This window comes from Haliaeetus albicilla, chromosome 10 (assembly GCF_947461875.1).
Source record: "Haliaeetus albicilla chromosome 10, bHalAlb1.1, whole genome shotgun sequence".
NCBI lineage: Eukaryota > Metazoa > Chordata > Aves > Accipitriformes > Accipitridae > Haliaeetus > Haliaeetus albicilla.
In genome coordinates this window covers 42,604,406-42,617,521 of record NC_091492.1, presented here as the reverse complement: position 1 = coordinate 42,617,521, position 13,116 = coordinate 42,604,406, and the positions used below count along the sequence as shown (strand labels likewise).

General features: G+C 67.5%; 1 protein-coding gene across 1 annotated transcript; it reads left to right on the top strand.

The window, feature by feature from the left end:
- The first annotated feature begins 2,167 nt into the window (after positions 1–2,167).
- On the top strand, positions 2,168–13,066 carry DTX1 (deltex E3 ubiquitin ligase 1). Its single transcript, XM_069795350.1, has 10 exons — positions 2,168–2,294; positions 3,479–4,247; positions 7,615–8,275; positions 10,547–10,608; positions 10,759–10,920; positions 11,180–11,241; positions 11,398–11,556; positions 11,673–11,834; positions 11,921–12,010; positions 12,463–13,066. The coding sequence occupies exons 2-10, from the start codon at positions 3,989–3,991 to the stop codon at positions 12,685–12,687; spliced, it is 1,842 nt and encodes a 613-aa protein (XP_069651451.1). The 5' UTR covers positions 2,168–2,294; positions 3,479–3,988; the 3' UTR covers positions 12,688–13,066.
- Positions 13,067–13,116: the final 50 nt, after the last annotated feature.

Genomic DNA, 13,116 nt, shown 5'->3' with positions numbered 1-13,116 from the left:
GCTCCTAGGGCCCATGCGTGCCGACAGGGAGCCGAGTCCCCCCACCGTGGGGATGGGGACAGGGATGGGTGGGTGTCCCTATCCTCGACCCCTGCCCGGTCCTGGGGGTGGGTGCTCGGGGCAGGGACCGAGCCGGGGGGGTTCGGTGCCTCCACGGTGCCACCCCGGACTGCCACGCCGCGTGGCCGAGGCCACCAGGTGGCACTGCGAGGCCACCGTGGCCCTCGCTGCCCGGCCCCCGGCCACCCCCAGGGCCAGCCCCGGTCCCCGGCGGTCCCGGCCGGCCCCCCCCGGCCCGTGAGTGTCCCCTTCCCGGTGACGGGGGGGGGGGGGGACATGCGGCCAGAGCCCGGGAGGAACAACCCCTCTGTCCCCAATCTGTCCCTCCACGGACATGGCCACAGTGGCAACCCCTCTGTCCCCAGATCTGCCCTCTCCATGGGTACGGCCAGAGTAAAAAAACCCCTCTGTCCCCAAATCTATCCCCAAATCTGTTCCTCCACAGGCACAGCCAGAGTGACAACCTCTGTGTCCCCAAATCTGTCCCCAAATCTGTCCCTCCACAGGCACATTTAGGGTGACAACTCCCCTGTCCCCAGATCTGTCCCCTCTGCAAGCACGGTCAGAGCAGCAGCCCCTCCGTCCCCAGATCTGTCCCCAAATCTATCACTCCGCAGGCAGAACTGGAGTGACACCCCCCATCCTCAGATCTGTCCCCAAATCTGTCCCTCGGCAGGCAGACCTGCGAGCCCCCAGGCCGAGGGGGTGATGGGGGCGAGCGGGGCAGACAGCAGGGTGTCCCCAGGGGTCATGGCCTCCTGCCACCTCCCGTGCCTCAGTTTCCCCATGGGGCTGCAGGAACCACATGCCCTAAAGGGGACAAGGTTCCCCCCCCCAGCCAGGCTGGTCAATGTGGGGGGCATCCCCCCATGGGGACCCCCCACCCCACGTGTGTGTGTGAGTACACTCATGCTCGGCCCTCTGACATGCTTGTGTGCCTGTGCCCCGGGGCTGGGCCACCTGCGGGTGCCACAGCCTGGTCCTGCGCTGGGTGCAGGTTCCTGGTGTGGGTGCTGGGTGCCTGGTGTCAGTGGGGGTCCCCGGTGGGGGTCCCTGATACGGGTGCGGGTCCTGGCCTTGTGCCTGGTGTGGGTGTACGTGTGGCTGGTCCACTCGGTCCCAGGGTGGGCACCCACAGCAGGCGGGGGGTCCCCGCTGTGGGTGCTGGGTGTGGGTGCCCGTCCCCAGTGTAGGTCCCCAACGCAGGGCACTGGTGTGTGTCCCCACTACGTGTCCCCAGTATGGATGCCCAGTCCCCTCTGCATGTCCCCAGCATGGGTGCCTGGTCCTGGTGTGTGTCCCTGGTGTGGGTGCCCGGCCCCGGTGTGGGTGCCCGGCCCCAGTGTGGGTGCCCGGTCCCCTGCGTGTCCCAAATGCGTGTCCCTGGTCCCCCGTGGGTGTCCCTGCTGTGGGTGCCCGGTCCCCTACGTGTCCCAAATGCATGTCCCCAGTCCCCCATGCGTGTCCCTACTGTGGGTGCCTGGCCCCGGTGCAGATGCCCGGTCCCCTACGTGTCCCCAGTCCCCAGTGTGTGTCCCTGGTGTGGGTTCCTGCCCCTGGTGTGGGTGCCCGGTCCCCTACGTGTCCCAAGTGCGCATCCCCAGTCCCTAGTGCGTGTCCCTGGTGTGGGTGCCTGGCCCCGGTACAGATGCCCAGTCCCCTGCGTGTCCCCGGTCCCCCATGCGTGTCCCTGGTGTGGGTGCCTGACCCCAGTGTGGGTGCCCAGTCCCGATACAGGTCCCCAGTGCAGATGCCCGGTCTCCAGCGTGTCCCCAGTCCCCAGTGCGCGTCCCTGGTGTGGGTGCCCGGTCCCCTACGTGTCGCAAGTGCGCGTCCCCGCTCCCCCTTGCGTGTCCCCGGTGTGGGTGCCCGACCCCGGTGCGGGTGCCCAGTCCTGATACAGGTCCCCGGTGCAGATGCCCGGTCCCCTAAGTGTCCCCAGTGCGTGTCCCCAGTCCCGGTATATGTCCCCCAAGGCGTGTTGCCCGGTGCCGGTCCGTGTCCCCGGTGCCGGTGCCTGTCCCCAGTGCAGACGCCCTGTCTCCGGTGCGGGTGCCCGGTACCGGTGCGTGTCCCCGGTGCGGGTGCCCGCGCAGCCGTGCGCGCCGCCGCCGGTGCCCGTGGCTGCCTGGCGCTGGCGGAGCGCTGCCGCCGCCCGGTCCCTCGCCCGCCGCCGCCGCCGCCGGTTGCTCCCGGTGCGGCTGCGGGTCCCGCTGCGGCTGCGGCTGCCGGAGGTAGCGGCGGGGGGCGCGGGCGATGCCGGGCGGCGGCGGCCATGGCGGGGCTGGGATCGGGGAGGTGGGGGGGAGAGGCAGGCGGCGGGACCGTGAACCGGGGGGGCTGGAGGGTTGCCGTGCACCGGGGTGGGGGAGAGGGACCGTGCACCGGGGGCTGCCGCGTACCGGGGGTGCTGGGGGCTGCCTGTGCACCGGGGATAGCGGGCACCGGCAGTGCTGGGGGCTGCCTGTGCACTGGGGGGGGGGGAAACCGGGCACCGGGGACCGGGCCTGGCCGTTCAACCCACCCCCCCAGCCCCCCAAAGCAGCTGGACCCCACGGTGGGGGGGGCTGGCACCGGGGCTCCTCTGTCCCCACAGCCCGGTGCCGGGGGGGGGCCCTAGGGTTGGGGTGAGGGTCCCTCCAGCTCCAGCGGTGCTCGGGGTCACGGCGGGTGCACACGCGTGTGGAGGTGCGAGGGTGTGCGTGTGCATGCCTGTCTCCATGTGTGTGTATGTGTGTCCCTGGGGGGGGGGTGTGGTGCCGTGGGTCCCTGCGTCTGTGTGTCCGTCCGTCTCGGTCCCGCTGTCTGTCTGTGTCACCGGCTGCGCGTGTGCCAGCGCGTGTGCCCGTGCGTGTGTCTCTGTGTCAGTGTGTCTGTGTGTGCCTGGCCGCGTCCGTGCGTCTGGCTGCCTACGGCGGCTGTGCAACAACCACCCCCCCCTCCCGCCCTGGCCCCCCACCCACCTCCCATGGGGCTGGGGGTGCCCTGGGTGGGCGAGGGGCTGGGTGGGGGAGTGGGGGGCCGGGGCAGGGAGCCCGGGATCACCCCCAGCCCGATGCCTGCAGTGCAGATCATAAATCAGCGGTGGCTGGAGCGGGCTCGGGGGGCTGCGGGCTCCCTGGCACCCAGACCACTTGGGCAGGGAGTGATGGGGCTCCGCGGCCTTGCGGGGCCCCCACCAGCCCCCCAGGGCCGTAAACAGGGCTGCCTGTCCCCCCCCCCGCCCCGTCCCCCTTGTCCCCACTGTCACGTTGGAGGCCAGCAGCCAGCCGGGGCTGGCAGGCAGCCCACGCTGCCAGGGCTGCGGGCACAGTGGCCTTGCTGCCCGCCGGCTCTGCAGGGGTGATGGGGACGGTCCCCCAGCTGCCACCCACATGGTGGTACCCAGGGTAACCAGCGCCGTGGCCCTCTTTTACAGGTGACACCCCCCTCATTTGCCACCGGTGACGTGCTGGGCGGCAGGGACAGCCGTGGAGCCACCGAGGACACAGGCTGAGCGGCGGGACACGAGGAGGAAGAGGAGGAGGGGGTGTCTTGGGGACGGCACCTTGGCTGCATGTCCCCAGCATCATCTGCAGCCACCAGCCACCCTTGAGCCAACGCAGCCCGGAGGGGGGGGTCCCGGTGGCTTTTTGGAGCCTGAGCACTGCCAGCGCCGCGGGGAGGAGGAAGGGCCGAGGAAGACGCGCCGGGTGATGGATGGCCCCAGCCTGGCGCGGTGGTCCCAGGGGAGCGGGACCGGGCGGCTCGGGGACCTTGGGGACCTGGCTGGCAGCGCCCGCCTCTGCAGAGCCCCGCAGCGTTTGCTCTGCTGAGCTCCAGAGCCCGCAGCCGGTGGGAGCCGGGAGGAGGATTCGGAAGGGCTCCGGGTGAGCCCCGCATCCCTGTGCCGGGGCATGGCACGGGGCTGAGCCGCCGTCCCCCCGGCATGGCGCGACAAGGTTCGGGGGCCATGCTGGCCTCCGGTGGCCTGGGCTTCCCCCCTCAAAACCTGGCCCGTGTCGTGGTGTGGGAGTGGCTGAACGAGCACGGGCGCTGGCGGCCCTACTCGGCTGCCGTCTGCCACCACATCGAGAACGTGCTGAAGGAGGACGCCCGTGGCAGCGTAGTGCTGGGCCAGGTCGACGTCCAGCTGGCGCCCTACGTCATCGACCTCCAGTCCATGCACCAGTTCCGGCAGGACACGGGTAAGGGGCTGGCGCTGAGCCGGGAACATCCATCCACCCATCCTTCCATCCATCCTTCCATCTGTCCACTCATCCATCCACCCATCCTTCCATCCACCCACCCCGGTGTGTATCTATTTATCTGCCTGTTGTCCCATTCATCTATCTGTCCAGCTGTCCATTCATCCATGCATCTATCTCGCTGCATATCTGTTTTTCTGTCATTCCATCCATCCTTCCATCCCTCCCTCCCTCCCAGTGTATCTCTACTTACTTGTCTGTCACTTCATCCCTGTATCCATCCATCTGCCCGTCCATCTGTCCCTCCATCCCATTGTACACACCTGCTTCTTCTGTCCATCTGTCCCTCACGTTCCTTCTCTCCTACCCTCGCCCTGCTGAGATCTGCTCCCCCTGTGGACCCTGCGAGGGTCCTCCTGGCCTTTCCTGTCCCCCTCCCCACTTTCCTTCTCCACCGTGGACCCCTGTCCCAGAGGGACATGTCCCAAAGTCCCTCCATCCCCTCTCACCCCCCATAGGGTGCTGTGGTGGGTGGTGTGTCCCACCGGCCACCCGTCTGTCCCACAAAGCTGCTCCGTCCAGGGTCCCCAAGGAACTGGGGGAGGCCCCAGTTTGGGCACTGGGAGCTGTGGTGGGCACTGGGCTGGTCGAAGCCATGCAGCTGTGGTGGTCGGTGCCTGCGTGCTGATGGCACCGTGCTGCAGCACGCATCCAGGCCACGTGTCCTCGGGGGAAATCAAAGCTGGTCCCGTGCCAGCACCAAGCCCAGACCCCATTAAATCTGTCCCCGTTGCAGTGTGACCCATTAAACGGGCACGTGCCGGCTGTGCCACGGGGGACTTTGGTTCGGGTGCTTTCCTGGCCATCCCTGCATCTCTGCCTGTCGGGAAACATGGGGGTACCAAGGGCAGGGTCCAGCCCCAGGCCAGGCAGGGGACCTGCCATGCACCAGGTGACACTCCCAGCCCCCCCCAGACTTGCCTGGGGACACACAGGGACCACCCCAGAGCAGGACCCCCATGGCCGCCCCCCCCCATACCGCCCCGATTCCACCCTTCCCGGTCACCAGCGATAGCGAATGACCCTGAGTGTGGATGTGGCTCCTGCGATGGGCTGGGGACTGACATGGGGACCAAGCCAGGGACCTGCCACCCTGCCTCTGCCATCAAGCCTGGCTCCGAATCGGTCTCCAGCCGGTCACGGGCTTGGCAGGGGGCAACTTGGCACCCGCAGCCCTGAGTCAGTGCGGCGGCCGTGACCGCCGGCACAACCCAGATCGTGCCGGCAGCTGCGCTGACTCAGGGCTGTGGGTGCCACTGGGACACCCTGGCTGTCCCCACGCCAGCTCCTGCCAGCTTTGGCCAGGACCCATCCTCGGCCAGCAGGCACCTGGTATCACATCCCCTGACCACAGTGCTGGGTGCTCCCGGGGAACACATGCCCACAGTGGGGCCACGGCTAGGTTTGGGGGTGACACGTCCGCCGGGAGCAAAATGGCTCCTCCTGGGATGTCCCTGGGTACCGTGGTCCCCGTGCCAGCAGGGCTTGGGGACAGGGATGCTGAGAAAGGGGCCTCGCCATCCCCAGGGATGTCATGGGAGGGGACGTGGCCATTGCTTTGGCTCCCTCCCGTAAGATCATCCTCGACATCGTCGTCTCCGTGTGCCCCATCCCTGTATCCACCTCCATCCATCATCTCTGCCCTCGGATGTGGCCTGGGGGCAGCCGGGTTTGGAGGCTGTCAGGTGTCTCTGGAGTCCCCTGGTGCTCCGGGACGCGAGGGTCCCCTGTGCTGAGGGTGCCCCCAGTGCCTGCCGTGGCATGGGGACAGAGGGAAGGTGGGCAGCAGGCTGGGGGTGAGGGGGGCTTGGCCTGCACCATGCCTGGGGAGGGAGAAACCCAAGCCAAAACGGTGATGGTGTGAAATGAGGTGACCCTGTTCCGAGCAGCAAGGATGGGCGTCCCCTCCCTGTGGCCCTGGGGACGCTGGCTCAGCCTGGTGGCTCCGGCACGGTTGGCAGATGGGACGGGGGCTGTGGGGCTGGGGGCAGCTGGTGGCCCTTGGGGACCCAGAGCTGCGTGTGCCCAGACGCACGGGCTGGGGTGTCCTCCCCTTGTCCTCTGCTCTGCAGCAGCGGGATGCGGCTGTGAGCGGGCAGCGGGACGTGGGATGCAGTTGCAAGGACCAGTGGGATGCGGGATGCAGATGCAAGGACCAGTGGGTGCGGGACATGGATGTGAGCGGGGTGCGGGCATGAGTGGGCAGCAGGATGGGGGACATGGACGCATGGAGGCAGGCACGGATGTGAACACAAGCGGGATGCAGGGCGTGGATGTGAGCGGGATGTGGACGTGAGTGGGCAGTGGGATGTGGATGTGAGCCGTCAGTGGGATTCGGGATGGGGGCAGGAGCGGGCAGCAGGGACGAGCGGTTCTCCGCACGGTTGCCGGAGCAGGGTGAGCAGCCTCCATGCCTTCCTCCCGCCGGGCTGCCAGCAGAGCTGCCTCAGCACAAGCCGGCAGCTGGGGCCAGGCTCTGCTGCCTGATGCAGCCGATGATTAATGACGGTTATTAGTGTCGTTAATCGGGCTGGGCAAACGGTGCTGGTGAGGGGATAGAAAGGCACCGAGCCACGGGGGCACTGCCAGGGCCGCGGCTCAAGGAGGGGGCTGCGATGCATCCCCCCACCGTGGAGCTTCCGAGGCGGCTGTAGAATCCAACTCGGTCACAAACAAGCAGCGAGGGGCCAGGATTTGGCCGTGCATGGGGGAAAACACCTCGCTCCCGTGACTGCCGGTGCTGGCCAGAGCTGCGGCAGCTGTCAGGAAACCCCGTCCTGACCGGGAAATGCTCCCCCCGCCCCGGGGATGGCAAGGAGACCCTGGCCAGGGAAAGCGGAGATGGGCCGGGACCAGAGGGATGGAAAAAGGCTCTGGGGGCTGAGCAGCATCGCCCTTCCCACGGTGGCCAGGGCCGTGATCCTGACCGCCGGCAGCCCGGCCGGCGGCCAAGCCAACACCGCTGCCACCGCTAATGGAGGGTTGTTGAGCCTCACGAGTCCCCGGGGAGGCGCAGCCCTGCAGACACGCCGATCGATCCATCGCACGCCGTGGCTGCCGCTGCTCGGCAGAGGGGGAGGCGGGTGCTGCCTGTTGGGGTGCGGTGGCCATCACCCCTCCTGCACCCCAGGGTGCTTTGTTGAGGGCGAGAGTGGCTGCTTGCACCCCAAAGTGCCTCTGCGTCTCCGTGACCATGGGGTGCCGGGCTGGGACCCGGACGCACGCGCGTGCATGCGGGCACAGGTCCCTCTGCCAGCACCCTGGGGTGCTGGAGCCCTGCGGGTGCTCACCCCCACTGTCTCCCCAGGGACTATGCGCCCCGTACGGAGGAACTTCTACGACCCGTCCTCGGCCCCGGGGAAGGGCATCGTGTGGGAGTGGGAGAACGACAACAGCTCCTGGACACCCTACGACATGGACATCTGCATCACCATCCAGAACGCCTACGAGAAGCAGCACCCCTGGCTGGACCTCTCCTCCCTGGGCTTCTGCTACCTCATCTACTTCAGCAGCATGTCCCAAATGAACCGGCAAACCCAACGCAAGCGCCGGCTCCGGCGTCGCATGGACCTGGCGTATCCCCTCACCATGGGCTCTATCCCCAAGTCGCAGTCGTGGCCGGTGGGCGCCAGCACGGGGACACCCTGCTCCTGCCCACAGTGCCTGCTGGTCAACAGCACCCGCGCCGCCTCCAACGCCATCCTGGCTTCCCAACGCCGCAAGCTCTACCCGGGTGCCGTCCGCCAGAGCAGCACCTTTGCCGGGGCAGCTCTATGGCCGGCGGGGACGGGGACGGCGGCGGTAGCGGGTGGCACGGCCAAGGGCGAGGGGTTGCGGGTGCCCGGTGGGGCGTTTGCCCCCAACCAGAACGTGCCCGGCGGGGTGCCGCTGCCCGGGCTCAACAACCTCAACCAGCCCGGCACGCAGCGGGCGGCCGGACTCGGTGCCCGTGCCACCGTCCCCCCGGGGTAAGCTGGCTGGGGGAGGGTGGCCTGGGGAAGGGGATGGTCACAGTGTCACCCAGGCTGTGGGGATGCCAGGCGAGGTGGGTGCCGGGATGGATGCACAGAGCCACGGGAAAAGGGAGATGGAGGTTCCTCATCCCCTTCTGTCACCTTCCAACAAGCAGCCCTGGCCTTTCTGGCACTGTGTCACCCCCAGCCCCCGGCACCCCAGCCTGGGGACGTGGTGGCAGGAGGGACAACCCCAGCAGCTGGCTCGTCCCAGATGTTCCCCTGGATCCCTGCCCCTGCAGAAGGGCTGCGGTGACTTGTGCAGCGTGCCGTGCCGTGTCATGCCATGCCGTGCCACGCTGTGTGCCATGCCGTGGCATGCTGTGCCATGCCAGCTGAAGGAGACAGAGTGCCTGATCACAGGGGGCTTGTGTCCCTGCTGGCCAGCACAGGGTCTATGACCCCGGCTTGTGACCCGATGCCACCAGGCAGATCCCTGGGAGGACACGGTCGTGGGGACCACAGCCCCGGTGTCCCACGCGTGATGGGAATAACTTGCCGAGGGGATGGGGGTGGTTGAGCAGACCCCCGGTGGGGTGTCCCAGTGGGTGTCCCTGTCCTGGCACCCAAGCCCCCACAGCTGTACCCCTTGGTGGGTCAGCCCAGCATCCCCTCGGGGCTCTCGGCACCGGGTTGTCATCAGGACAGGCAGGAGCGGCCATGGCCCCGAGCGTGACTTGACGAGCAGGCTGTGATGGCACGGCTGGCAGCCTGCCGGCGTGGGAAAGCCCCATTGCCGCTCACTCGGGTGGGAACTGGTCCGCATCCAGCCTCGGGGTATTTGGTCAGAGCCCCCCCAGAGCGGACTGAGTGCCCTGGGCTGCAGTGAGCCGTCCCGGGGGACAAGTGGACAGCCTGTCCCATTCCTCCCAGCTCCCTGCCATGGGAGCAGAATCCAGCCCCGGGTTGCGGGGCACGGGGGGGAGGCAGGTTCGCTGAACCCCCAGCAAGTCCCAGCACATTTCCTTCCCCTGCTGACGTGCTGCTTTCTCTTCCGCCTGCCGGGTGCTGGGCCAAGCAGTCCCTGTCCTCATCACTGTCCCAGTCCCCATACCAGCACACAGGCCCCATCCCAACGCATCCCCATGGACAGGTAGGAGGGGGGCCAGGAAGACCCCGGGGGGGAGGCTGGGCTGAGACCTCCGCCACTGCCCTGGCCATGGCATGAGTAAGGGCAGCTTTGGGAATGGGAGGGAAAACTCCCGCAGCCCCGGCTGGTGTGGGCTTGAGCGCTACCGAACTCATCACCATGATGGTTGTGTGCGTGGGGGGGCTTTTGGGATTGGCAGGGGATGACACTGCTGGTGGGGGCTGCTGTTTGGGCTGCTGAGCTGGGGCAGTGGGATGTGGATGTGAGCCGGCAGTGGGATTCGGGATGTGGGCAGGAGCAGGCAGCAGGGCGAGCAGTTCTCTGTGGGGTGCTGGAGTGGGGCGAGGGCAGGAGAGTGCTCGGGCACCGTGCAGGGCTGCTCTGCCGTGCTTCCTTGCTCATCCTCCATCCCACTGCGTGCCCTGTTCCATCCATCCACCCATCCACCCACCTGCCCAGCCAGCCATCTGTCTGTCCATCCCTCTGTCCATCCCTCCCTCCATCCACCCTCACCCATGGGCACAGCCACATCCATACCTGCACACAGGATCCTGGCTCCCACCCAGATTTGCCTACACACGCATCTGCTCACACTCCCAGCTGCGCACCCACCCTTGCACGCACGGGTGCGCACCCAGCACCGTGCACACCTGGGTGCACACCCAGCCATGGGTGCACACATGGGTGCACACACACGCGCACAGGAGTTGCCATGGGTCAGCGGGGACGAGCAGGTGGGGAGGCACCGAGCCATCGCCCTGGGGGTCTTGGTGCTGACAGCCCTGGAGGGGTGAGGGTCCCCTTGGGGCATGGGAGTGATGGCCAGGGTGATGGGTGAGGTGCTGAAGTGCAGGGACGGTCCCCGTGGGGGATGCGGGACATGGGGCATCGCCATTGGGACATCCCGATGAAGCACCCTCCCTGGGTCAAGATGTCCCCAGCACCATTGGGTGGATGGAGACATGGCACTGGGTGACAGCCCCATGAGATGGGACAGCGACCACCAGGGCAGCAAGGGGACACCCTGCCCCGTGTCCCGTGGCGAGGACGCTGCCCTGAGGACATGCCATGTGCGGAAGGGACAGGGACAGCCCTACGAGCCTGGCTGAGCTCCTTCCCCTCCTGTCTCCACACAGGGTCCCAGCCCTCCCAGTCAAGAACCTGAATGGCACCGGCCCTGTCCATCCCGCCCTCGCAGGTAAGGGAGGTCCTGCCGCTGGCTGGGTGTCACTGCAGGGTGACATCGAGGGGCTGAGGGGCTGGGCACGGGGCTGGGACACAGCCAGGCAGTGGGAAGGATGGATGGATATTGGGTGGACAGATGGACAGCACCTTTCCCCTGATGCAGGGATGACGGGCATCCTCATGTGTGCTGCTGGGCTGCCCGTCTGCCTGACCCGTGCTCCCAAACCCATCCTGCACCCGCCGCCCGTCAGCAAGAGTGACATCAAACCCGTGCCTGGTGTCAACGGCATCTGCAGGAAAACCAAAAAGAAGCATCTCAAAAAGAGTAAGGAACCGCCAGCGTCCCTGTGTGCCCTCAGCCATGCCAACCCCTGCCAGAGGGGAAACTGAGGCACGGGTGCTGCTGCTGCCTGCAGGGGTGGGAGCCCCAAGGGGCTTGCCCAAGGGTTTTGGGGTGATGCCCACAGCTCCTCCATGCCGCATGCTGGCACCCTCTCCTCCTCGTGCTCTCCCCATCCTGGTGGCAGGGCGTTGGGGCCACTGTGGGCAGGCTCTGACGGCATCGCCCCCTCTGCCCGCGGCAGGCAAGACCCCCGAGGACGTGGTGCGCCGCTACATCCAGAAGGTGAAGAACCCCCCGGACGAGGTGAGTGGGCATCCCTGGGCACTGCAGCTTGGGCACGTGCTCACCCCGGGGCTGCTGGAAGTTCGCGGGTCTTGGGCATGGGGAGAGCTGTGGGCAGGGGACGGGCAGCCCCCCGTCCCGCCCAGCCGCTGATGCCTGGCAACCTGTGCCCGGCAGGATTGCACCATCTGCATGGAGCGGCTGGTCACCTCCTCTGGCTACGAAGGTGTCCTCAGCCACAGGGGCATCAAGCCGGAGCTGGTGGGCAAGCTGGGCAAGTGCGGGCACATGTACCACCTCCTCTGCCTCCTGGCCATGTACAACAATGGCAACAAGGTGAGCCGGGACCACCCCCCGGTGCGGGGGGACACCCTCCCCACGGTCACCCATCCCCACGGGTGGGTGCTGCAGGGTGGGTGCCGTCCCTGATGCTCACCCGGGTGCCCGCGCAGGATGGCAGCCTGCAGTGCCCCACCTGTAAGGCCATTTACGGGGAGAAGACGGGCACGCAGCCCCCCGGGAAGATGGAGTTCCACCTCATCCCCCACTCCCTCCCGGGTTACACCGACTCCAAAACCATCCGGATCGTCTACGACATCCCCACCGGCATCCAGGTGAGGAACCCACCTGAGGAACCCACCTGCCAGGCTGGGTGCCCCCACCCTGTGCCACCCACTCGTCCCATTGCCCTCCCACCCAGGGCCCAGAGCACCCCAATCCCGGCAAGAAGTTCACGGCACGCGGCTTCCCACGGCACTGCTACCTGCCCGACAACGAGAAGGGCAGGAAGGTGAGCGTCCCCGATGGCACCAGGGTGGGAAGGGAAGGGAAGGGAAGGGAATGGGATACGATGGGATGGGAATAGAAGGAATGGGATGGGATAGAATGGGAAGGACAGAGTGAGAAGAGACGGGATGGGATGGGAAGGGATAGGATAGAATGGGAAGGGATGGGATGGGGTGGGAAGAGAAGGGATGAGATGGGATAGAATGGGAAGGAATGGGATGGGATTAGAAGGGATGGGATGGTATAGAATGGGAAGGAATGGGATGGGATGGGAAGGGGAAGATGCAGCAGTGCCAGGGTAGGGCTGGGGTGTGCCACAGGGAAGGGTGGCACCATGCAGGCACCATGCCAAGGTTGAATCCTGCACCCTGGGGTGCTGGGGCCTGTGCTGTGCTGGGCAGGAGGAGGGCTGGGGGTGCCGGGTGGGCGAGCGATGGCCGTGCCCGCCCGCCGCAGGTGCTTAAGCTGTTGATTGTGGCCTGGGACCGGCGGCTCATCTTCACCATCGGCACCTCCAACACCACGGGGGAGTCGGACACGGTGGTGTGGAACGAGATCCACCACAAGACCGAGTTCGGCTCCAACCTGACGGGCCATGGCTACCCCGACCCCAACTACTTGGACAACGTCCTGGCCGAGCTGCTGGCCCAGGGCGTCTCTGAGGCCACCCTGAAGGACTGAGGCAAGGGTGAGGGGCTTCCCACCGCCCCCTTGCCCCCGCGTCCCTGCCCGTGCCGCCGCCGCCGCCCGCGCCGCTTCGCTGCCGCCGCCGCAGCCCTGCCGGGTGGGCTCGTCCCCCATCCTGGTCCACCTGGTGCCACCCGCCACGCATCCCAGTGTCGTCCCCCCCGGCCTCCCCATCCCGGTTTGCCCCGCTCCCGTGGCGATAGCATTGTGGGCTGGTGCTTTTCTTTTTCTATCCGTGGCCTCTTTGCGCGTCAGCCGCCGCGTGCCACCCACGCCACCCGTGCCACCCGCCGCCACCCCACGGAGCTGCGTACAGCCGGTGCCATGTGTACATCTCCGTGTTACAGAATACACCCCGCGCCGGGACAGTGTCCCCACCGTGTCCCCACTCGAGTCCCTGCACCTCCCGCTTTCCTGGGGTGC

Bases quoted from the DNA above. Each gene is read 5' to 3' on its own strand.
- DTX1 (XM_069795350.1), top strand. From the start codon at position 3,989: ATGGCGCGACAAGGTTCGGGGGCCATGCTGGCCTCCGGTGGCCTGGGC. The intron at 10,921-11,179 runs GTAAGGAACCGC...TGCCCGCGGCAG, and splicing joins AAAGAAGCATCTCAAAAAGA to GCAAGACCCCCGAGGACGTG. The intron at 11,557-11,672 runs GTGAGCCGGGAC...GTGCCCGCGCAG, and splicing joins TGTACAACAATGGCAACAAG to GATGGCAGCCTGCAGTGCCC.